The sequence below is a fragment of the Antechinus flavipes genome, chromosome 3, assembly GCF_016432865.1.
Source record: "Antechinus flavipes isolate AdamAnt ecotype Samford, QLD, Australia chromosome 3, AdamAnt_v2, whole genome shotgun sequence".
NCBI classification, from domain to species: domain Eukaryota; kingdom Metazoa; phylum Chordata; class Mammalia; order Dasyuromorphia; family Dasyuridae; genus Antechinus; species Antechinus flavipes.
The window spans coordinates 562,615,602-562,639,083 of record NC_067400.1 but is presented as its reverse complement, the minus strand read 5'-3'; the positions used below and the strand labels follow the sequence as shown (position 1 = coordinate 562,639,083).

The 23,482-nt window shown below is 38.4% G+C and overlaps 1 protein-coding gene across 2 annotated transcripts in view; it reads left to right on the top strand.

Annotated features, from left to right (window-relative positions):
• GRIK3 (glutamate ionotropic receptor kainate type subunit 3) overlaps positions 1 to 23,482 on the top strand; it is a 323,335-nt gene that overhangs the window by 267,908 nt on the left and 31,945 nt on the right. For both annotated transcript variants that reach the window (XM_051987712.1, XM_051987711.1), the window contains exons 10-12: positions 16 to 219; positions 10,815 to 11,038; positions 23,295 to 23,413. In XM_051987712.1, coding sequence (XP_051843672.1) covers positions 16 to 219; positions 10,815 to 11,038; positions 23,295 to 23,413 — 547 coding nt within the window. The remainder of the gene's footprint in view (positions 1 to 15; positions 220 to 10,814; positions 11,039 to 23,294; positions 23,414 to 23,482) is intronic.

Below are 23,482 nucleotides of genomic sequence, written 5' to 3'. Positions count from 1 at the left end.
ATCTATCACCCCCAGGAGGAGCCCTTCGTCATGTTTCGGAAGTCAGACATGACCCTCTTTGGGAATGACCGGTTTGAGGGCTACTGCATTGATCTGCTGAAGGAACTGGCCCACATATTGGGCTTCACTTATGAGATCCGGCTGGTGGAAGATGGGAAGTATGGGGCACAGGACGAGAAAGGCCAGTGGAATGGCATGATTAAGGAGCTGATTGACCATGTAAGTAAGGGAGCATGGTGGGGGTTGGGAATATATACACAGTGATGTCTCTGGGAAATGCATGGATCCTTTTTATTCCTGTTGTTTTCTGTGATACCGTGATACAAGCCCCTTAACCTCCAATCCCGCTGAAGAAACCTATCCTTGGGGGTACAGAGAAAACATGTATGATGGAGACACATGACCCTCATCTTCAAGAATCCCTTAGGATGAAGAAGAAAACATAATCTAGATCTGATGAAGGAAATAGGGTCCTGGCTCTGATTCAGATTTTAGTTTTTATGAAAGAAATAGGACCCTTGTCCTCTGCTTCACTTTTTTTTCCAGAGAATTGTTTTCTCTAGAGAGATCATTTTCCTAAGATCTTCCCTTTCCCTCCAACAGGTTCCTTGCTCTCTCATAAATGCTCAATCTGACTTGAGACCTTCTCTGACCAAAAGCTCAGAAATGCATAGAGAGGATTATATCCATTCCCTTTGTGTTCATCTTTGATGTATCCACCTGCCCTAATTGGGTCTTTTCTCTCACCTGACTTTAGCTGTGTGATTTCAATTGAATCTCGTTACATCTTTGAGTACTTAGTAAAATGAGGTGACTGAACTAAATGATGTTTAATATGTGATCCAACTCTCAGTTCAGAGATTCTTTTCTTTCACACTTCACCCCAATCCCCAGTGACCAAGTGACCATCTTCCTTAGACCTTGCCACTGAATCAGCTGTCTGGATGACCAGCCTCTTTATTGACACTCCCAAGTTGGGCAGTTTTCACCAGGATTTTTTACCTTTGTACTCCTTTTGAAGGTTCTCAGAGCCCCATCCTGAGTCTCCTAACTTCTCTGATACCTGAGCTAGCTTGATTTCCAAAGAATTGATGCACTCAATTTTGGTGAACTAGATGACTCAATAGTTAGAACACTGATGTTGAGTACTTGAGTTCAAATACTGCTTCAGACATTTTACTAACTTCCTGGTCCTGGAGGAGTCATTTAACAGTATCTACCTTAGTTTCCTCATCTATAAATGAAATCTGTAGGATTTTCCTATTAGTAAGATAATTATAACACATACATTCCAGTGTTTTGTGAGAATAAAATTAGATGAAAAGTGTAAAATACTTCACAAACCCTAAAGTGTTATTAATTGTTCTATCTTAATTTCTCCCCTTCCTCTGCTGTCTCCTTCTTCTGCAGCTGGGTGTCCTTCACCAATGCAAATTTGTCTCTTTTTCATCTCCTCCCATCTCTGTATACTGTAGTCCACATGGATGACTTTCTTCAGTTTATTCCCAAAAGAAAAGGAAATGTACAGATTCAGAAATGTGACAAGGGGGAAAATATTCTAAGTACACATAATAATCTGCCTGTCCAGTCTCATACTATGAGATTAATTTGTAAACTCTTCTCTCCAGCTTGACCAATTCTGAGAAAGCAAGATATATAAAGGAAATCTGTGAAGTCAGTAGACCAAGATTCTAATACCACTTACTATACACTTGAGGGCGAGCCAATTAACCACTCTTTTTTTCCCAGATGTAAAACTAGAGGGACTAGACCAGATTATCTCTAAAAGTCATAATTTTCACTACCACCTTCAGATCTAAATCCTATAATTCCACTAGTCTAGAATGTCTGCTGCTTCATGGGCATCCAGATGAGTCTCCTGGTCACTGGTAAGACTTTCAGATACTTAATTCACATTATTATGAAATGATTCAATTTATCTCATATTGATTCCAAATGCATGCATAAGTTTGGCCTTTGGGAAGCCTGAAGTTTTTCTCTCCCTTTCCTATTTGTGTGCTAGAAAATAGTCCAATAATTCTCAGAAACTTCCCTGAGTCCCCATCCTGAGTAATTCTGAGCACATGCCATGTATGGTTTTGAGAAGCAAGGACCCTGAGTCTAGGGTATATCATCTGAGTAAGGGGACTGGGGAAAACCTGTAGTACTATATAACTTTTGCCAGTAAGATAAAGTTTCTTAGTTGCTTGAGTCATATCCTATAAGGTTGTAAGTCTTGACCAGAATGAAGACTGGAATATACAGTATATACCAAGGGTAACATGGGGACTTCTTTCTAAAAGCAAAGAGGTCAGAGGGCCTAAATCATTCCTATTTCTTCTGATTTCCTCATAACCACAACCAGGCTTTGAACATGGATTTCATTAACAATCAAAACTCTCCATCAATGGAAAGGTAATGAGTTCCCCCTCACAAGAAATGTAGAAGTAGAGGCTGAAAAATCACTTGTCACAGATGCCATAGATGAATCTTCAAGAAGGAGATGTACTGGATACCATTTGAGGTCTCATCCACCATAAGATTCTCTACTTCCATAGGGATGGATGTTCAATTCTAGATATGCTTTAAATAGAATTTAAAATCTTTTGAAAACAGAACTGCTTTTTAAATTTTGTTTCTGTGCCCACAATACCTACCATAGTTCCTTATACATGTCCAATACCTCCTCCATCTTATAAATGAAAGTGGTCCAGAAAGCTGAAGGGACTTGCCCAGAGTCACATAGTACAGTGCTGAAATTCAAGTTGGGGTACTCCGACTCCACATCTAGTATGTGTTCTTCATACAACGAACAAAACATTCATGTTATTTTTGTGTGCTGGGGAAGAAGGAGAAGACCTGAAATGCCACACTAAGGAATTCGTATTTTATGTAAGACAATAGGGAGCCATTGAAGGCTTTTGAGTAAGGAAATGACCTAATCAGACCCAGTGAGTTCAGAGGCCCATTTGTGAAGCAGTCTTAGTGAAACACTCATTGGATGCCAGAGCTGTCCCAGCGAAATCAAAGCTGTAAAAATGAAAGGAGACTAATCTATTGTCTTTATACACGGTGCGTTTATTACAAATTCATGGCGTTCATCAAGGCAACGGGGCACTGACGGGAGATACAGGGAACCTTGTTAAACCTGATTCGTTACAATTGATGGGCCTATTAATCCTAGCTTGGTGCCATTTTTAATAACATCATAACCATTTATTAGTGTCGTCAGATAATTAGTCTTCTCTTCAGCTCCTAGAAAGGGTAGCAAGGGCTTGGAAATATTATTACTTCATTATTAGTTAACCCTAATGAAGCCATAACAATAAGAGGCAGTGGAGTAGAGGAAAATATCCTGGACTTGGGATCCAAAAACCTTTAGTAAAATTCTGGCTCTGTGATGTATTAGCTTTCAGAGAGAAAGTTGCCTCCCCAACTGAGTCCCAGTTTCTACATCTGGGAAATGTCTGCTATGTCCCCCTAATATGACTATGGGAAGGGTCATTAGAAGTAATAATGGATATCAATTGTTCTATAGCCCCCAAATGCTATGATTGTCAGCTGCTTAGTGAATAATGGGTTGGCTGCGAAAATATCCACTCATGCAAATATAAAGGGGGTGGAGAGAAGGAAGGAATCACTTACCAGCAAGGTCTAAATAATCTTTCATAGAAAAATATCCCTTCCCCCACATGACTATTGTCATTTGGCCTCTATTAAAGAGGAGAAAGAAAATTTATAGTGGGTATGAAAGCAGTCAGAAAAGAGTCCCCTAGAACAAAGTTTCTTTAATTGTGGACTCCCATGCAGAGTCACATAACTGAATGTGGGGGATCATGCAATTATGATTTATTATCATTAAATGTTTGATTTTTTAATACCAATATAGCTGGGGTCGCAAAAAATTTCTTGGGCAAAAAGTGGTCACAAGTGAGAAGCCCTGCTCTATAACACCACATAGAATCAGTTCATTCATCAACTTAGACTAAGTGATGGACAGGTTACCTTTTTGGATATAGATTTCAATCTTCTGATCTCCCCTCCTTTGCCCTTTTTTTTTTTGCTCAGCCCCATACTCTTCTTTTGTCTTCTCATCTTTTCTCTCCTTCCCTCATATCTCCTCCCCTATTTTTCTCTTACCTTTTATTCTCCTCTCCACTTTTCTCCACTCTTCTCCTTCATTCCACCTTTTCCTCAGTCATTTTCTCATTTTCTTTCTATTCCCCTTTCTTTCCTCTTCTTCCCCCCCTTCTCTCTGATGTCTGTGCACATATGCATATGTATATATATATATATATATATATATATATATATATATATATATACACATCCACATGTATGCATACATAGATATCTTTAGAATATATACATATGTATGACTGTCTTTTTATGCCTTACTTCAGGCATTCTTGAGATGTGGCCTTTTATTGTAAGTTATCTGTGTATATATCCTGTCATCCCTACCAGACTCTAAACTCCTTGAGGGCAAAAACTATGTTTTTGACTACTTAATATTCTTCATCATTTGGCATAGGGTATTGCATATGGGAGATGTTCAGTACATGTTTATGGAATTAATGAGTGAAATGTACAATAGTTAATTTATATGTAGTATGATGTAGGGCATGTGTCTCTGGGTGAGCAGAGTTAATTAGAAATGAATGTGTGTCTGGACAATAATAATAATTATAGCCAGCATTAATATAGTTCTTATTATGTGTCTGGCACTGTGCTAAGCACTTATATGCATATTATCTCATTTGATCCTAATATTAGCTGGGAGTGGGGGTCAGGAGGTATGTATTATTATGCTCTTCATTTTACAGTCAAATAAATTGAAGCAAATAGAAATTAAATGATTTGCCCAAAGTCACACAGTTAGTAAATATCTAAGACTCAGTTTGAATTTGGGACTTTTCTAAACTCTATCTTCTATGCCACTTATTTGCCTCTACAAGATATGCTAATGGATGAAGGGATTATGGATGTATATGTCTAATTTTTTACTCATTTTGATTCCTCTGCATCTTATCCCCAGCCCTGTATTTCCCTAGTTTAAGAGAAGCCTTATTATGGAAGATGGACCAGGCAGCATTATAATGCTCAGCTCTTTAAAGCTGTGAAGCCATAGTTCATGGTGGGTCTAGGGTTGAAACTGTCACATTAAATCAGAGGAACTTGACATTAATAAGGTCAGCTTTGAAGAAGATCACTGATGATGTACCCAGCAATCTTTGCTTGACCATGTGCTATTTAGTATTTTTATCAATGACTTAAAGGCATTGATGATATCATCATCAATTTGTCAGAAACCAAAAAACTCTGAGAGAAAGCCAACTTCCTGGATGATAGCATGAAGATATATAGTGCCTTTGATTGGGCAAAACATGGAGCTCAATTTAATAAGAGGAAATTTAATCAGAAGAAATACAAAATTTTACACTTGGTTCAAATTTTTAAAATTCACAAGGGTGAGATAGAGTATGGTTAGATAATAGTTCATCTGAAAGAGATCTAAGGGTCTTAATGAAGAGAAATCCCAATGTATGTCAGCCACGTAATGCCATCAGGGATATTGCTATTTGCAGATCAAGTTAACAGGTCCAGTTTTAGCCCACTTAAGTACAAGTACTCAACAGGTTCTCAACATGGATGTAAGGGCTGTACTGAGTGTAAAAAACCCATGGCATTTCCTCTCAATGGAATGATAGTCCCAGAGGGCAGAGCTAAGAACAATGAGTAGAAATTGAAGAAAGGCAGATGTAAGCTTGATTTAAAAAGAAAAAACTTGCTCTCAATTAGTGTTGTCCATAAGTCAAATGGACTATTTCAACAGGAAATTAGCTCCCTTGCCCTGAGAATCTTCAAACAGAGGTTGAATGTTCAGGGTGATGTGGAAAGGATTCTTTATCAAACAAGGATTTTTAATTAGGCTCTAGAAGCAGGAATTCTGTAATGCTAACATAGTTGGATAGGCAGCATAGAGACTATGATCCTCTAGATATTTCTATGGCTAAGAAAGTGAACTTTGATTGACAAGATTAGGGATTTTTCATCTAAAGAGAAAAGAAAAGTGCAGAGCAAGATTGGGAAGGGCTCCTATGAGTTAAAAAAAAATTAAATTTGTTCTGAATGATTGCAAAGGACAGAACTGACCAAAGACAAGATGTCATGATAATGCAAAATTTCACTTGCTAGAAGGAAGAACTTAACTGTGTTTCAAAATGGGATGAACTTCTCCATATAGTAGTGAGATCTACATTAGAAGTATGCAAGCAGAAAGTGATTTACCATCTGAGGAATTCCTTCAGTGAGTAGAATTTGGATTAGATATCCTTTGAACCTAACAGGACACATCTAATCCCTCTTCCATGCATCAGTCCTTTGAATGTTTGAATAAATCAGTTATATTTTCCCTAAGTCTTTTCCTCCATGTGCTAAACATTCTCATTTACTTTAAATGAACTTCACCATGACATAGTTTCAAGTCATCTCTTAATCCTAGATATTCTCCTATTGATATTGTCTAACTGATCAATATCATTCCTAAAATGTGGTGACTAGAACTTAACACAGTGTCCCAAATGGGTCTGACCAAAGCAGAAGAGAGGGGAATCTATTGATTCCTTTGCTGGAGATACCTATACTTCCATTAATGTAGCTTGAAGTGAAATTCCATCTATTGGCGGCATTATTGATTCATATTCAGATTGTATCCTATTAAAAATCTCTCAATTTTTTATATGAAATGCTGTCTAACTGAATTTCCCTCATGTTATACTTATATATTTGAGTTTCTTGAGCTTCCCTTCAATCCATTTTCAGAATTCCCTTTTTAAAAATTCCACATTTATTAGGTTAAATATCACTCCCAGATTCAGGTCATTTGAAATTGAAAGGTGCTATGATATGGTGGGTAGAGTGCTGAACCTGAGAAAATCTTACACTTACTAGCTATGTGATTCTGGGCAAGTCACTTACCTGATCTGAGCCTTAGTTTCCTCATCTCTAAAAGAAGGAAAATAACCTGTATGACATCTCACAGGGTCATCATAAAGGTCAAATGGAGTAATGTGAGTTTTATGAAATTATATAAATATAAGTGATTATTTTATAGACATCATTTATGCTTTCATTAAAGTCATTGATTTACAAAAAACAATTTAACAAAGTCTTACAAAAATGAATGTTGAAAATTATCTTTACACATACTTGGAAAAGTAAAATACTCTTGAAAAAAGTTTTTTAAAAATAGGGGAAAATGCATCAAATCACTAATAAAAAGAAATGCAAATTGAAAAAAGTTGAACAGAGCAGGGTCAAGGAGAGAACCATGATTATATCTCCCTTCAGGTTGAAATCAATCTATTAGGCACTACTTTGAGTCCATGCAGTCAACCAGTTCTGAACCCACCTAAAAACTATTTTCCAGCTGACATCTCTCCAAATTGTTCATTAGGATATCATTAGAAACCATCAAATGTCTTGCTGAAATCCACATGTACTAAGGCTATGGAGTCCCCTGATCTATCTGTCTAGTAACCCTGTCAAAAAAGGACATGATGTTAGTCTGGCATTACTTGTTCTTAATGAACCCATACTGGTTCTTAATGATCACCTTCTGAACCCTTTTTAAGTGCTCACAATCCACTTTTTTTTATAGTCCAACTTAAAATTTTACCCAGAATCAATGCCAGGTTCAGTCTAGAGACTGAAATATTCATCTTTCCCTTTTTTGAAAATTAGACTATTTGCCCTTTTCCATTCCTATGACACTTCTTCCATTCACTATGATCTTCCAGAATCACTGACAGCACCTCAGCAATCATGTCAGTCACTTCTTTCAGTGTACTGGATAAAATGTGTCTGGAACTCTTGCCTTGAACCCACCAAAGACAGTTCCATGTTTTCCTTTCCATCTTCTCATTCTTCTTGGATTTCAAGTCCCTTTTAAATTATTTTTCTTCCATCATTCGTGGTATAAAGTTCAGCCTCAACAAAAGTAGAGACAAAATAGGGATTTTAAAATTTTGCTTTCTCTCTATCATCTGTTATTATATCAATCCATTCAGAAAGAGTTATCATCCCCTCCTTTAGCTTTCTGTCAGATATTTCAGTCATGGTCAACTCTTTGTGATACCATTTGGAGTTTTCTTGGCAAAGATGTTATAGTTCTTTGTCATTTTCTTGTCCAGCTCATTTTACAGAGAGGTAACTTTAGCAAACAGGGTTAAATGACTTGTCCAGGGTCATATAACTAATAAGTATTTGAGGCTGAATTTGAATTCTGATCTTCCTGACTCCAATCTTGGCACTCTGACCACTGTATCATCTAATTGCTTCCTTGAAAGTTAAATAATAGCCACAGTTATGTAATAGCGATATATAGATGCTTCCCCAAGAAACAAAACAAACCTGTGGTAAATTGTGGCATCAGCAGAATTTATTTACAATGTGCCTAACCTCGACTTTAAAATATTTTCTCACCTTTATCCTGTCTCTTTGTTTCCTTGTCATGTGGAGCTTCTAGAACATATCACAGAAGGAAATTTAGTTTTCTGAGCCATAGCTTAAAATGTCAAAATGGTTCACTTCTGGCTGGGCACTAAGCTCATATCACAAATATTGGGCAGAAAGTATTTGACCAGAGACTTATTAATCCAGGAAAAAAGACTTTAAAATACAGAGAAGGAAAATGACCAGATCAAACTGCAAAGCTAGTTACTGTCTAGGACATGAGGTGTGACAAAAAAAGACAAATAATGGAGGAGGTACAGGCTAGTAATTCACAGAAAGGCATAACCATAGAAGGGTCAGGGAAAATACTTATGGCCTCCAATGTCCATAAACCAATGTGCCAACAGTGGGTCATAAACAAAGGGAACTCAAGATTTTAACAGAAAGCAGTAAATACAATCTTATTGAAACCTCTAAGGCTTGTTGGGGCAGTAATATAATAATAATAATAGCTGACATTGATATACAGCTCCAAAGTTTTTAAAGTCCTTTTTATACATTATCTTATTTGAGCCCAACAACAACCTTTGGAGGTAATTACTGCAAATATTAGCTCCATTTTACAGATGACAAAACTAAGAAATTTTTTTCATGGTCATATATCAAAAAGAGGATTCAAACCAGGCTCACTCTTTCCACTCCATCATTCTCAATATGACAAATCAAAGGCCCAAGACATAGAGTAGGGTGAAGCCAGGTCCAAAATGGATGATGAGACTATGATATAGATATGAAAATGGAAAGATGTTGGGAACTTGATTTCTGCATCCTGGATGGAACCTGAGGACAATAATTAGGAGCTGTCCATGGTACTGAACTAACATTGCCATAAAATAGTATTACACATATCTGGGCAACCTATACTCCAAGGCCCACCTATAACCCTAGATATATGGCTGCGTTTCCATAGAAGTGAGTCTAAGCACATACCATTTAATTACTCTCTTTTGGTTACATCAGTTTCTTGCTCAAAAACTTTCAATAAGTCCCCATTGCTTATAAAATAAAATATAAACTCCTAATCTTGGATTCTCGGAGGCTATGGAACTGCTAGAGACTTTGAACATAATCTTTAGAAAAATCTTTGAATTTTACAGATATTAAAACTGGAGCATGAAACAATTAAGGGCCCACCACAAAGTCACACAGGAAACTAGTAAGGCAGAATCAGAATTCAAAATCAGGCTCTCTGATGCTTCTTTTGTCAATATTCATTCAAGATCTTTCAGAAACGTATCAACCTTCCTCTCATGCATTGCTTTCAGTTACTCACTATCACACACTGCTTGCCTTCTTATAGCCCCATTCTTTGCTCACATCAGCCCTGTCCCCATGGTTGAGATGAATCCCCTATACTCTTTCCCAATAAACTTCTGCTGGAGTCTCTCCAGACCAATTTTAAGAACACCTCCAGTAAGAGGTTGCCCTTGCAACACTACCTTTTCTCATTGAAAGTGATTTTTCTCTCCTCAATCTTCTAGGACTTTGCATAAATCACTCTATGTCCTTAATCTTCCTGGCCTTCTAATTATTTATGTATATGTCCCCACCACCTCTCTTATATTGTAAATTCCCTGTGTGGAGTCTGTTTTTTATTTCAAGTTTGTGTCTTCAAGTTAAACACAGACTCCTATACAAAAAAGTGATTAGAGAATATTTTTCTAATTAAATGTAGTGAATTTATAATTGAATAATCTTCATGAAGAGTCCTGTCCTTTTAATGAAAATGACTAGTCCTTCCTCTTTGTATTTCAAGTATGTGTGTCTTGCTCCTGGCCAAAGCAGTGAGCTACTGATAAGGAGAAGTATAATTTGTCTAGTATACCCCTAGAAGAGCAATATTTCTCTGTGGGAATTAAAATGTATTAACTGTTTAGAGAGTGGACCCAGAGGTCATAAGGTCATAATTATTGAACTAGAATGGACTTTAGATACCTCCTCATTTTCCAGATGAAAAAAAAAAGCCTAGCTCATGTAATTCAACCAAGGTCCTTAGTAGTATATCATAAAAACAAGATTCAAACCCAGGACTTCTAATTCAAAAGCTATCATGTTACCCATACTCTTTCTTTCAGTGTCCTCCCTGTAAAAGAAAATACACTCACTCATCTTAACTAGCTGAATCCTCTTCAGAAAGGCTAAACTTCATGGTTCAGGTCTTTACAGCCTCCTTCTGTGGCATAGGGCACACAGAAAAGATTCTCCACAGGCTCCCCCAAGCAATACCCCTTCTTCCCAAACTTGGCTGCTCCTGTCTCTCAAAGCTTCCTTCCATGTCTCTCCCCAACTCCATGCAGAAAGCAGACCTGGCTGTAGCCCCTCTGACCATCACTCACATCCGGGAAAAAGCCATCGACTTCTCCAAGCCCTTCATGACTCTTGGCGTCAGTATCCTGTACCGAAAACCCAATGGCACCAACCCTGGCGTATTTTCCTTCCTCAATCCCTTGTCTCCTGACATCTGGATGTATGTTCTTCTTGCCTATCTGGGTGTCAGCTGTGTTCTCTTCGTCATTGCCAGGTAAGGGAGCCTTCAGATCTTCGTGGATTGGGGTGGTGGTGATGTGTATATATGTTGGGGGAGTGGGGTTTGCATCATCCATTGTGTTTGGTTCCCTATTATTATAGGGTTACTATATGTGACATGGGACCATCTTGTGAGAAGAGAGCAGAAAATGGGTTAGAAAGCAAAATCTTTGACTCAAAATCAAGACATCTAGGTTATATCCCTATGCTCTCAAACCCACAAATTCACCATGTGACTTTGAATAGAATATCTGCCTCTCTGCCTTAGTTTCCCATTATGAAATCTGCCTCCTTTCCATTCTTATCACATAAGCATAAGATCCAAGGCCAAAGTCTAAGAACTTTCTGCTCCCCCTCCCTCTTGTTAGAGCCTGTAGAAACTTCTAAGAATGTAAGTTGTCATTGACTCCAGGATTATCCATGACCCCAGACTTTGTTTCTAAAAATTTGAGTTCTAGTAGCTCTAGGCTCTGTCTCAGTGATGAGGAGCATCCATGCCATGCAGGGGTGGGAGGGCCTTCATTGGTAACTAAAGTTGGAACTTTTGAGAGCTGACCATCCTCAATCCTACCAAGTTCCACTATTATGCTGAGATTGCTTTAAGGGTACAAGGGCCAGTGAAATTTAACCTCAGTTAGAGAACTCTCATAGCACATAGAATACCTGATGCAACACACACAAGTAGATGTGTACCCATGCACAAATGCACGAAGCGCACATGCATTTATGTGCAGTCATGCAGATGTTGTATGGTTTAGCACACTTGTGCAATCCAAATGTCTGTTTGCCCATTCCTCCACACCTTTGTTTTTCCACACAATTGCCAGTCAGGGGCAAAGCAGCCACTTCAAGCTGCTTTTGGCTGCCTCTCAGTCATTACTTCAACACCCTGGTCCCTCCACAGAGCAACAGCCATCTGTCGGCTGGATGCCATGCCCAGCTCCCCCCTCTCCTAGAACATTAGCCACTTTGCTAATCCAAGAGAAGCCACAAGACTTCAGCCCAGGACTGGGTCTTGCTGCCCTGTAAGTGTGATATGAATAGAGGGACATTACATGTTTTTGGAGTCTTCTTAGAAATAATGTTAGCACCTAAACAGGAAGAAACTTTTTAGAGAGGCTTAAAAATGTCAGAGTGATGGACCCTTGGTGGCTGATACTGCAGGTTCTGCATCAAGAACTAGAAGCCTTCTGAGTTGTCTACAACAAGGAAGAGGCTGAAACTTGGGGAAGACAATGGAAGAATTGATGTTTTCTGAAGCCTGATGAGATAGTTATTCAGCCATGACTCCAGAGAGAAAGATAGGTTCAGGAAATCTAGGGGAAGGAGGTGTAAATCAAGACTAGAGAAGGAAGTGTTTGATAGAATCCTAGGAGATCTCTATTTGTTGGTGAAGCTAGGGAATGAGGTAGCCTGAAGCTAGAGCAGGATCTGAAGGCATTTCTTGGGTAATTAAAGGAGAAAGATGTTTACATAGATTGTGAAAAGAGGTCTTTCTGAGAGTATCTAGAAAGAGAAATGTCTAGTCAAGTCAAGGAAAGATTGAGTCTCTGGGCAAGGTTAGCTGTATACCAACTATGGCCCTTAATTTTGACCCAAGCAGCCATTTCCAATGCCAGAGAGCATTTTCAGCTCCCTGGGCAAACCAACTCTTATATACTTCAAATAAAGATCTAGTGAAGTTCAGGGAGAAGTTAGGATGAATGATCAGGGAGAACATAGGAAGCAGCCATAGGGAAGGGATGGAGGTTCCTACAAGAGTTGAATGAAGGAACCAGGAATGTCTAGCCTAGAACAGAGAAGACTTAATGGGGACCTAATAACTGACAAGGTATCTGAAAGACTATAATGGAGAAAGAAGGATTAGACTTGTACTGCTTGTCTTCAGAAAATGGAGCCAGGAACAAAAAAGGGAAAGCTAGGATATGTCAGATTTAGCTTTAATATCCAATAGCTTCTAAACTCCTTAGAAGTAGGAACTGTTTCATCTATCCCAAACTCACAGGACAGCACTTAATACATTATAAGAATAGCATAATAGGATCATAGGTTTAAAACTTAATGGGTTCTGAAGTCATTTTATCCAACCCTCTCACTTCAAAGATGAGGAAACTGAGGCAGACAGAGGGTAGATCACCTTTCCAGAGTCACTCAGCTACTAAGTGTGTGAGACAGGATTTGAATTTGACTCTTCCATTCTCCAAATCCAACACTATTCATTGTATGAATGCCTGTCAAATTTAATTGAAGTAAAGCTTCCTAAAAATTAAATGAGTACTTTGGCAAGTTGGTAGGTTCCTCATCACTGAAGGAGTTTGATCAGAAGCTTAATGAGCATATATTAGGAAACTGTAGAGAGGATACATGCTTCAGCTAAGGTATGAACCAGATGAGCTCTGACCTCCTTTATTTTGAAGATCCATAATTCTGGGCATTCTTCAGTGGTTGCTTATTAACCAACACACTTCTTCCCTTTAGACAACTGTCACTCCTTCCAATCATGTCTCACTTAGTGTGACAAGGTCCCTGATGTCAGCAGATATGACACAGATCAAACAAATGAGAATTGGGTGTTCTGGCTCCTACCATCACTTCCTTTAGGTGCTGTAGAACCTGGGCATCAAAGGTCAGGGTTCCCAGCTCTAACTCTGAATTAACTAGAATATGAGAAGGATTCTTTGCAGATAGCCAATGGCTTATGCCCTTTGTGTAGTAGAAAATACTAGTGATGTTATTGATCTTCCCTTCCAGGCTCATGGGATCTGAGGAGACTAGGAAAGGGAGTGCAGGAGGTATTTTAATTTGTAACAAGATTGGGGTGGGGTAAAACCTTGGTTGGGAACACCCACATAGCGTCCATTCCATCATCAGAATTGAGGAGGTGTTCACTATCATCACTGAGCCCTGTCAGGTGGGCTGGTACCCTGTCTGATGAGTTTTATGTAGGTTTAAAGGTTTTGAAAGCCTTTACCTGTATTACCTAATCTGAACTTCACCAAAATCTTTTGAAGTAGGAAATATGGAAGGGATAGAGTTGGATTTGGAATCTGAAAAAAATCATCTGAGTTTGTATTCTGCCTCAGCTCTTTGCTGGTTGTGTGACACTGAGCAAGTCATTTAATCTATTGAAGCCTCAGTTTTCCCATCTGTAAAATGGGAATGATAATCAGACCTACCTCCTACAATTGTTATGAGAATCAAATGAGATAATATGTAAAGCGTTTTGCAAATCTTAAAGTGTTCTATAAATGTTAGTTTGATTTTAATGAAGACTTTATTATATTATAGTTATAGGGAAACAGAGGCTCAGAGAGAATAAGTGATTTTCCTTACCACACAGAAAATAAATGGCAAAGTAGTGATTCTAACTTAAATTTTCTGACTACAAGTCCAGCACTCTCTATACTTTGCCACACTACTTTTAATCTTATAACGAAAAAGAAACAAAATATACACACATACAAACACATACATATATATACATTCACACATACACATACACACATACATAAAATGCTTCACTATGTATATTCAGATAAGTCGCTTAACCTCTGAGCCTCAATTTCCCCATATGCAAAATAAAGGATTGGACTAGATGATGTGCAAGTTTCTTTTGAGCTCTTAAAATGTTTCCAGCTCTAATTCTAAAAGAGGCAAAAAGGTCAGAAGGAGTTTGAGGGAGCCTAACTGGAATGCTCCACCTGGAGCTAACCCAGTCCCTCCACAGAAAGCTTTCCCAAGAGGATTGAAAATCCTGGGGCTCCCACCTGTGTCTTAGAGGCAATTCAGATTCTGGGGATTAAATAGATGCCTTCTCAATTTCACCCTTGTCAGAGGGGAACCACTGTCTTTTTGTGGGTCTTTTCTGGAAACCAATTCTGTCCAAGTCATACCTCTGACCTTGGAGACCTTGCACTGTTTCAGGGGCCATTGCTGTTTCCCTCATCTGTTCCAGCACATCTGGCTCACACTTGGACATGACCTTGAACTTTCTTCCTCCTCCAGGCAAGTGATAGGTTTGGCACTTTCCCCTCCCCCCTTCATCTGGCTCCTACAGGAGAATTCCCTTGACTTTGGTCTCAAGCCTAGGGCAAGAATGAGACACTGACAGATGAATAAATGGCCCCTGGGGTGTTTTTCTTTATCCCACTGTAACAAGAATCCCAAGGCTCAGAGGGCCAATATTAGTCCAGATCAGAAATCCTAAAGAGCCAGAGGGAAAGGATGGGGGCAGGAGGGATAATGGCATTTCAGACTAGTCCAGGGACAGAACCCAGGTCTGCAGATACATTTCATATATTATTTGGAGTAGTCATATTAATCCCCCTTAAAGCCCAACCCATTGTTCATGTTGTGAGACTGGGGATGGGAGGGAGGTGGGGATCAATAGTAAAGTAACAGAAAGGCAGTCAGTCACGTATTGGGAGGACTTTCTGTTCCCTGAGACCACTACACTACTTGTCTAGGCTCAGTAGCTTGAGGCTCTCACTGGGTCCGCACCCCAGCAAGTGTGAAAGAATTGTCCTGTGAAGAAGTCCATGGAGCAGCTTAAGATTGAAATCTGGTCTTGCTCAAAAACCATTTCAATGATCAGCTTCATGCTGAAGATCTAAGCCTGCATCCCATTCTGATACCAGAAGAAGGCAAGGTTCACCAAAAAAAGCCAGAAATACTAAGTCCTGCCTGCTGAAAAGGTTTACATGTTCTTTCCACCTTAGGGTACCACCTCTACTTTCTAAAGAGAAGGAACGGTGTGTGAATGTGCATGCACACAAACACACACATAAATATACACAGATGGTGTTAACCACTAAAGCTAGCAAATCAAGGAAGACATGATCGATATTAAAAACAAACTAGGAACAGATGTCACCAAATTAGGCAAGGCGCTACTTTCTGTCCATGTTACCCTCATCTACAAGTGACACAACGGCATATTCCTGACCAATGTAGGGCAATGTAGGCCCACATTGGATAGAATACAAGGCAAAATAAAGTGGCTACTAAAATCTGAACACTTGAAGACATCGAGTCCTCAAAAATATTCATTTAATGCAAATTTTAGAAATTATGCCTAATACAGAAATGGATGACCAAGTCCTGATCATTCATGTAATTTTGGGAAAAAAAAAGAAATACACATACTATGATTGGAATTATGAAAAGCCTTTTTTGAGTTTGATACCATGAATCCAACTGACAGACTAAGACAGAATAATTTTTATAGTGGTGTCTAGTATAACCATCATGAACAAACTCATTCTACAGAGTATTTGACATAAAGTTTAAAGACATTTTAGGACTTGCACATAGCAGCTACTGGCATGCTAAGAAATGAAGGGGGAAGAGTGAAGCCATCAAGAAATAGAAATACGCAACTCTGCTATGGAAGATGTGACTTCAGAGAATCACTAAAAATCTATGGGAAGGAACTGGAAGATTGCAACACTATTTGGATGGTAGACAAATTATGTGTATCCAGTACACATAGTGCTGGATCTGAAATCAAAAAGATCCTAAGCCTAAGGATCCTTAGCAATCCTTATTGTATTGCTACAATTGTATGCAATTGTATGATCCTGAGCAAGTCATTTAACCTCTGCCTGCCTCAGTTTCCTTATCTGTAATATTGGCATAATATAACAGAATTATTGTGAGATTTAAATGAAATACTGTTTTAAAGCATTTTGCAAATCTAAAAGTGCTATATAAATGCTACTTATTATTATGATTATATTGCTCAATTCAGAAGGAAAAGAAACATATGGAAAAGAATCCAGAAACTAATGAGAATGTCAGAAATTTTAGATACTTTTATAAAAAATTTAAAAGGTAATGTAGTAGAAATAATAAAAGAAATTAAAAAAACAAAATAAAACTTCAACAGCAGTCAAAGACTTAAATGCAGAGGCTTAAGAAGTAAAGCAACAAAAACCCTAGAGGAAGGAGGATATGGAAAATTTCCAGTTATCTCTTTGGTCACAAGAATTCTATCACAATGGAAATTCAAGTTGGATCAAACAAATATCAAACAACTTTCACATCATCAATATAATGAAAAATAAAACTGTTACCTTAAGGGAGGTGACTACAACTCTAGCTTCTTTGTAAAACTGCAGTATAAAATTTATAATTATTGGCACAAATATTTACATTGGCAAATGAAATCTTTCAGAGTGACAAAGGATTTTGCCAGCTTCCTTTCAGGTGCAGGCTTGATTCCACCAGTCCTAATTTCAGATGAAGCAGCAAAGGCACCTTGGAGGAGACAGGAGAACACGTGTCAATCAAGTTAAACCACCAGCAACTTGACCACCACCTGCCCTTTGATTCTGATGGAGACATTTCAAAACCCAACATGGTTAAAAATGACAGTGTCACTCACATCACTAGTCCTGCTTCCAACCCATTTTACTCAGCCATAATTCTGGAAAGTAACCAACCTGGAGATGTGACATGGCCATTGCTTCTGCAAATGCTACAACCCTTGACTCATCAGCAATTACAGCTACTGAAGATGCATAAAAGAAAATTCCTACACCAAATCCTATTTACTGGTTCAATATCAGAAATAGATATTATTCTATCAGTGGATATGCCATTAAGTAAAATGCATTACCAGTTGTTTTGCTGCCACACCCTAAAGAACATGAGATCTTGCCATATAAGCTCAAACTTCCCATATGTGTTGTCTCTTCCATTAGAATGTGAGCTCTTCAAGAGCAGGAACTGTCTCCACTTTTCCCTTTATATATCCCCAGCACTTAGCACAATGCTTTGCATGCTGTAAGTGCTTAATAAATGGTTTTTTAAATTATTTCTTTCATTCTTAACAAGAGGAATTACATAGCTTTTATTAAAAAATGAGAGCACCAGAGACCCCTTTCAATGCAGGTTAATTATATGCTTATGCACTTCATAAAAAGCATTTACAGTTTGCATCACTTAAAAAATCTATAAATACAAGAAAACAATATATTGGCTGAGGAACAAAAAGAGTGTGTCAAAAAGTCCTAGAGGGTATAAAGAATAACTTATTACTGATTCAGTAGTTATGGAACAAGCTGCCCCAAAGTGTCATGAGGTTTATACTTCCTTTGTTGATTATCTCAGAACCTTTGATTCAGTTGTACACTTATGGTTTATTCATATAATGCAAATATATAAAATAGATCCAAGTTTAATGAGAATTGTAGCATTTGATGACCATGTGGAAAACTATTTTATATGTAACAGCATATTATCAACACAGTAACATCAATAACAATTGACATGAAACTTGGCATTTGAAGAGGAAACCAATTAACTCCATTTAGGTCTGCCTGGCCTTAAATATATTATTATTTATCCTAAATAGTACTAAATACAGTTTCCAAATTAAGAGAGAAGTTGAAACAAAATATATTAACAATCACTGGGTAATATGAATGATGTCAAGCTAGATAGTTTCAACCAAAAAAAAAAAACATTAAACAGTTTCTTCTGCTCATCAAATGATATAAAATTTTCTGTTGGACTCTCCAAATACAAAAAAAAACAAAAAACAAAAAAAAAAACCTTATAACATGCTAATGGAAAGTAGAGACTGAAGGCTTCAAGCTTAAATCTAGGAGTCACAATGAACAATGATTAAAGATGTTACTTACAAATACCTTGGTCTCTTCCAGACAATATCAGATACAAAGATTTCAAAGGGAAATGTGTTGAATACGTTAAGAGATTTATTAGCATTCTGAAATAAAAGATGTATGGGAAGAACATATATGTTAGATCAGGATGATATATACTTTTGGAACTGTAAAATAGATAATAACAGAATTGGAAAGTATTCTTACAAAAATCTAGATGATATTAATGAAATTCATAACCTTAAGGCAGCTATAGAAAGATTAACAATTTCTTATCAAAAAGGAGGAAGAAAATTTACAGGCATACTTAGAACACTAGATAAAATAGTATAAGACCTAAAGAAACAGTTTTGGAACAAGTAGACAGCAATTCAATGAGCAATTATAAAGGCTGATTACAAATTCATGATATTAGATTTGTCAAATATAATGGAAAGTAGTTTACCACTGGATGGATACTATGAAAAACCTAAGATCTAAAAGGTTCCACATAAAATAAATTCACATGAATTTTACATGAATAAGTAATATGTTAGTGATGGAACATTGAAGGTGGCAGAATTATGCAGATGTTTATGAAACTAGTTTATAGTGGTGATTCAGGATCAGGTCATTACCATCTGAAATTAACATCAGATTTATCCTTAAGAAATCCAGTCCTAAGGACTAGGTAGATTATGCAAGGAAATGGTAGACACTATCTACATATTACCATAGACTGTAAATAATTAGCATATATTCAATATCTAGCAAATTAAAACCTGATAACTGTAATTATTTATCAGAAGCTCTTTATCTTTGATTATTGGCATATGGCATTCCCATTCTACAAATATAAACTTCTAAATATCCTTGAAAATTCACCCTAGAAACTATACTCAATCTGGGCCATTATCAAAGACCAAACTTTGGCTCATAATTTCTTCCTCATAACATTGATCCACAAAAGCTTAAGAATGATATTTTTAATAGATATCATTCCCTCCCCCAAATAATCATAATCACCAAGCTATGTAGAATGAAAAGTTTTCAAAATATAGAGACCTAGTAGAGAAAGTCAAAAACATACTGAGAACAGGATGAGGTGCATATCATCCCCATGGACCTGTTTTACAACTAGCTATCCTAAGAGTGTTTTCAAAGTGCCTCTAGAAAAGGAGCTTAAATACAAATCTTTTGGGAAAAAATACAAAAATTAGTTGTTTTAGTGGGCCATGGAATATTAAATACAAAAGAATTATAGTAGAATAGCAATTTGTCCAAGCAGTGTTTCTATTTGAATTTCATCAAAAGAGAAGAGATGATAATCATCTTCATAATTCTTATTTTTATAGCACTAAAAGGTTTGCAAATTGTTTTACCCATAATAATTCTGGGATATGGCTCATGCCCATTTTCCAAAAGAGGAAGTAGAGGCACAGGGACGTCACAAAGTCTTAGACTCATATTCAGGATGCCTGATCCCAGTGTTCTTTCTAAAGTCATAAGATTGACCTTTCTCTCTGAATCCCTTCTCTAAGCTCCTAAGGGACTGAGCAGAGAACAAGGCCAGCCTCCAGCTCTTGAGTCATCTTCCTAGTCTTGAGTCATTTGGGGGCAGAGCAGGAGCTATGAGCTGAAAATGAGGGCCCATGTGTTGGTTCAGCCTCTTCCATCTGGTTCCTCCCTGTCATCTCCCATATCTTTCCACAAGGATCCTTTTCCTGCCTCTTGCTTTCCTTTAAATTGTAAGGAAGTGTCAAGTCCTTCATCAGAGCTCTCTCTGGTAAGGCAATTTGATATCTAAGAATTTCAAGTTTGGGTCTTCTCCTTGGAGTTCTCTTTGAAATGCATGGACCAAAAGAAAGCCATTCCAGATGAGATTATCCTTGATGAACAAGGCTTTTTGTCTAAGCCACCCGGCTCTAAAGAAGGGAGACCAGCTCTGGCCTCAGTCTCAGTATTCACAGCCTCCCTGAGCAGCCAGCCCTGTTTCTACACCTAAAGTGCTTGCTTGCAATGGGAGCTTTCATTATGCCTCATATCTTTGAGGATCCCACAAGCCTTTGAAAGCCCTGGAGACACTGGCAACCTGATAATTATCTGAGCATTCCTTGTAGTGTGAGCAGTGCTAGCCAATGCTCGCTTCTCTTTCTGTCTCTCTCTCTGTGTCCCTCTCTCATTCTGTCTCTCTCCCTCCATCATTCCTTCCCTCCCATTGTGCCCCTCCTTTCTCTTTCTCTTTCTATATGTCTTTGGTTGTGTGTATGTTTCTCTATCTGTCTTTGTCTTTCTGTCTCTGTTTCTCTGTCTCTGTCTCTGTGTCTCTCTCTCTTTCTGTGTCCCTGTCTTTATGTGTGTCTTTCTTTCTGTTTTTCTGTCTCTCTCCCTTTTTCTCTCTTTCCCTCTCCTCCTTTCCCCCAACTCCTACCCTTCTCTGGCTGTTTTGCCCCTTTTCTAACTTCATTACAATGTCTTTCTACCATAAACGAGCCTAAAAAGTCCCTTGCATTTTACCTCCCGATCTGGTGGGATGTCTGGTAGAGAGTATCTCCCCCAGGAACAATTCAGGAAGACTTCCTGAAGGAGAGATTACATATGGAATGAGTAACCATCTAGAGAGGATAAACAGGAAGTCATGAGGCTAATAAAAGGTAAAGAACTTGTGTTTGATTCCCAGCTGTGACCCTTAAGTGTCAACTTCTTTGTGCTTTAATTTTCTAGTCTAATGAAGAAAGATAATAAACCTTTAACTATTTATCTCACAGAGAGCTATAGTACTTTTCTATCCTTTCTCCTCCATGCTCTTTGATCCAAGCTACTTCTTATTCAGGTCTTACTGAACTAACAGTTTCTGTGCTCTAGTCAGGTGGAATTAACAAGCACTCATTAAGCACCAATAAGCACTTATTAAGCACCAGTTATGTTCCAGGTGCTGTGCTAAGCACAGAGGATACAAATAAGGCAAAACAAATAAACAAAAAGCATCCCCAAAGTCCCTGCTCTCTGAGAGTACATAGTCTAATAGAAGAAAGAACTGATTTAAAGCAACTTTGATATCTCCCTAGACTTTAGGAGAAAGAGAAGAAAAAATGTGGGTCTGGGTTCAGATAATGACTCCATTATTCAAGAATAGTGACCAAATCACTTAGCTCTTTTTGGCCTCAGTTTCCCCACCTATAAAATGAGAGAGGATTGGATTATGAGATTCCTTCGAACTTTGATTTATAGTCAGGGATCTCAAAAATCATCTAGAATCCAACTCCCTCAATTTATTATACATGAGGAAAATGGGTCCAGGAGTGATTAAATGGCTATGGTATCAGTAACTGTGGTGAGATTCAGATGAAGTTCAAGGGGAAATGTCAGCACTCTCATGGAGGGATTATTGTAGCCCACTAATTTTACTCTTCATGATTTCCTGGGACCCCAGTTTTAGACTATATGACAGCCAGAGAGCCATGAATTCCTCTCCCTGGCAGAAAATGTCTGAGGAGGGGATTCTACACCTTATAGCCTATGACTGTGACTTGCTTATTAACATGGTTCTGGTATTCTGGGGCAAGTGTACTACTAGGCTGGCTGTCTTTCTCCAGAGTTGTCTGTATGTGTTTCTGGAGGAGGACCTAAGGGAGGGGATTTTGTTTGTTTGTTTGTGACTTTCTTTGTGTCTCCAGTATCGGGTATATAGTAGATGCTCATTAAATGCTCTTTGGCTTGGCTGGGCAAAACAAACTCCAACCCCAGGTAGCTCTTGCTAGCCTAGCCTTCAGAGCTGTCACCCTGATTTCTGTCCTCTTTTGACTAGAGGCTGATCCTAAAGATTTTACTCTACTCTTTAGTCCCTGCCCCAAGGCCAGCTGTAATTCTCCTCTGGCAATGGGGCAAGATGGTGGCAGGGAACAGAGCCAGACTCAGGCTTTATCATTGAACTCCTAGAGTTCTCCTGAGGGAGGAAAAGGGGAGAATAATTAGCCCATCTGGCTTGAAGGCAATTACATCAATTAGGCCTTGGATCCAATTGCTCAGGCGAGGTTGGGATCCTGAGGGGATGTGTCTCCATGCCTGTGAAACTATTAACTCAGTCAGAGAAAGGGCAGACCCTTGGGAGCAGGGTCTTGGCTCAAGGGCCAATACAGTCTCATGGTCTGTCATGAAAAGAAAGTTGGCAAAGCTACTAACTTGATTTCCCTTTGCATGGCTATCTTCAAGACTGCTGATTGGTTTTTTAAAGTAATACAAGCATAGTTTGCCAATCCTCTTTTCCTTATGATCATTATGGCATTTGAATCTCAAGTTTTGTATTTTATAGAAAGGTCTCAGCCTCACACAACACTTTTCTGCCATAACTCCCTACATTTGAGACTTAGGTTTCATTTTGATCATGACTGAATCAGAGTCATCAGTTTTTTTAATTGTTATTCTCTAATTTTAACCTTTAACCAAGCTATTGGACTTAATCACTCTTGTTCTGTGCTATTAATGAGATGTTAGGTGCTCATCCAGTCTTCCTTGTCCCCTTCTTATATCTCAGTTCACCACTCCTCCTGGACTCTTCCTCTCTTTCCCTGGGACCCCTTTCCTGGACCATTTTCCATTCTCTTTTATTGGTCTCACAGCTCCTCTCGTCCTTGTCTTCCACAGGTTCAGCCCCTATGAATGGTATGACGCACATCCCTGTAACCCTGGCTCAGACATTGTGGAGAACAACTTCACTTTACTCAACAGCTTTTGGTTTGGGATGGGCTCCCTGATGCAACAAGGTAGGACCTCCCCAATCTGCTCCCAGCCCCAGTGCTTCCACTCTCCCTTCTACTGCTGCCCTGCTTTCA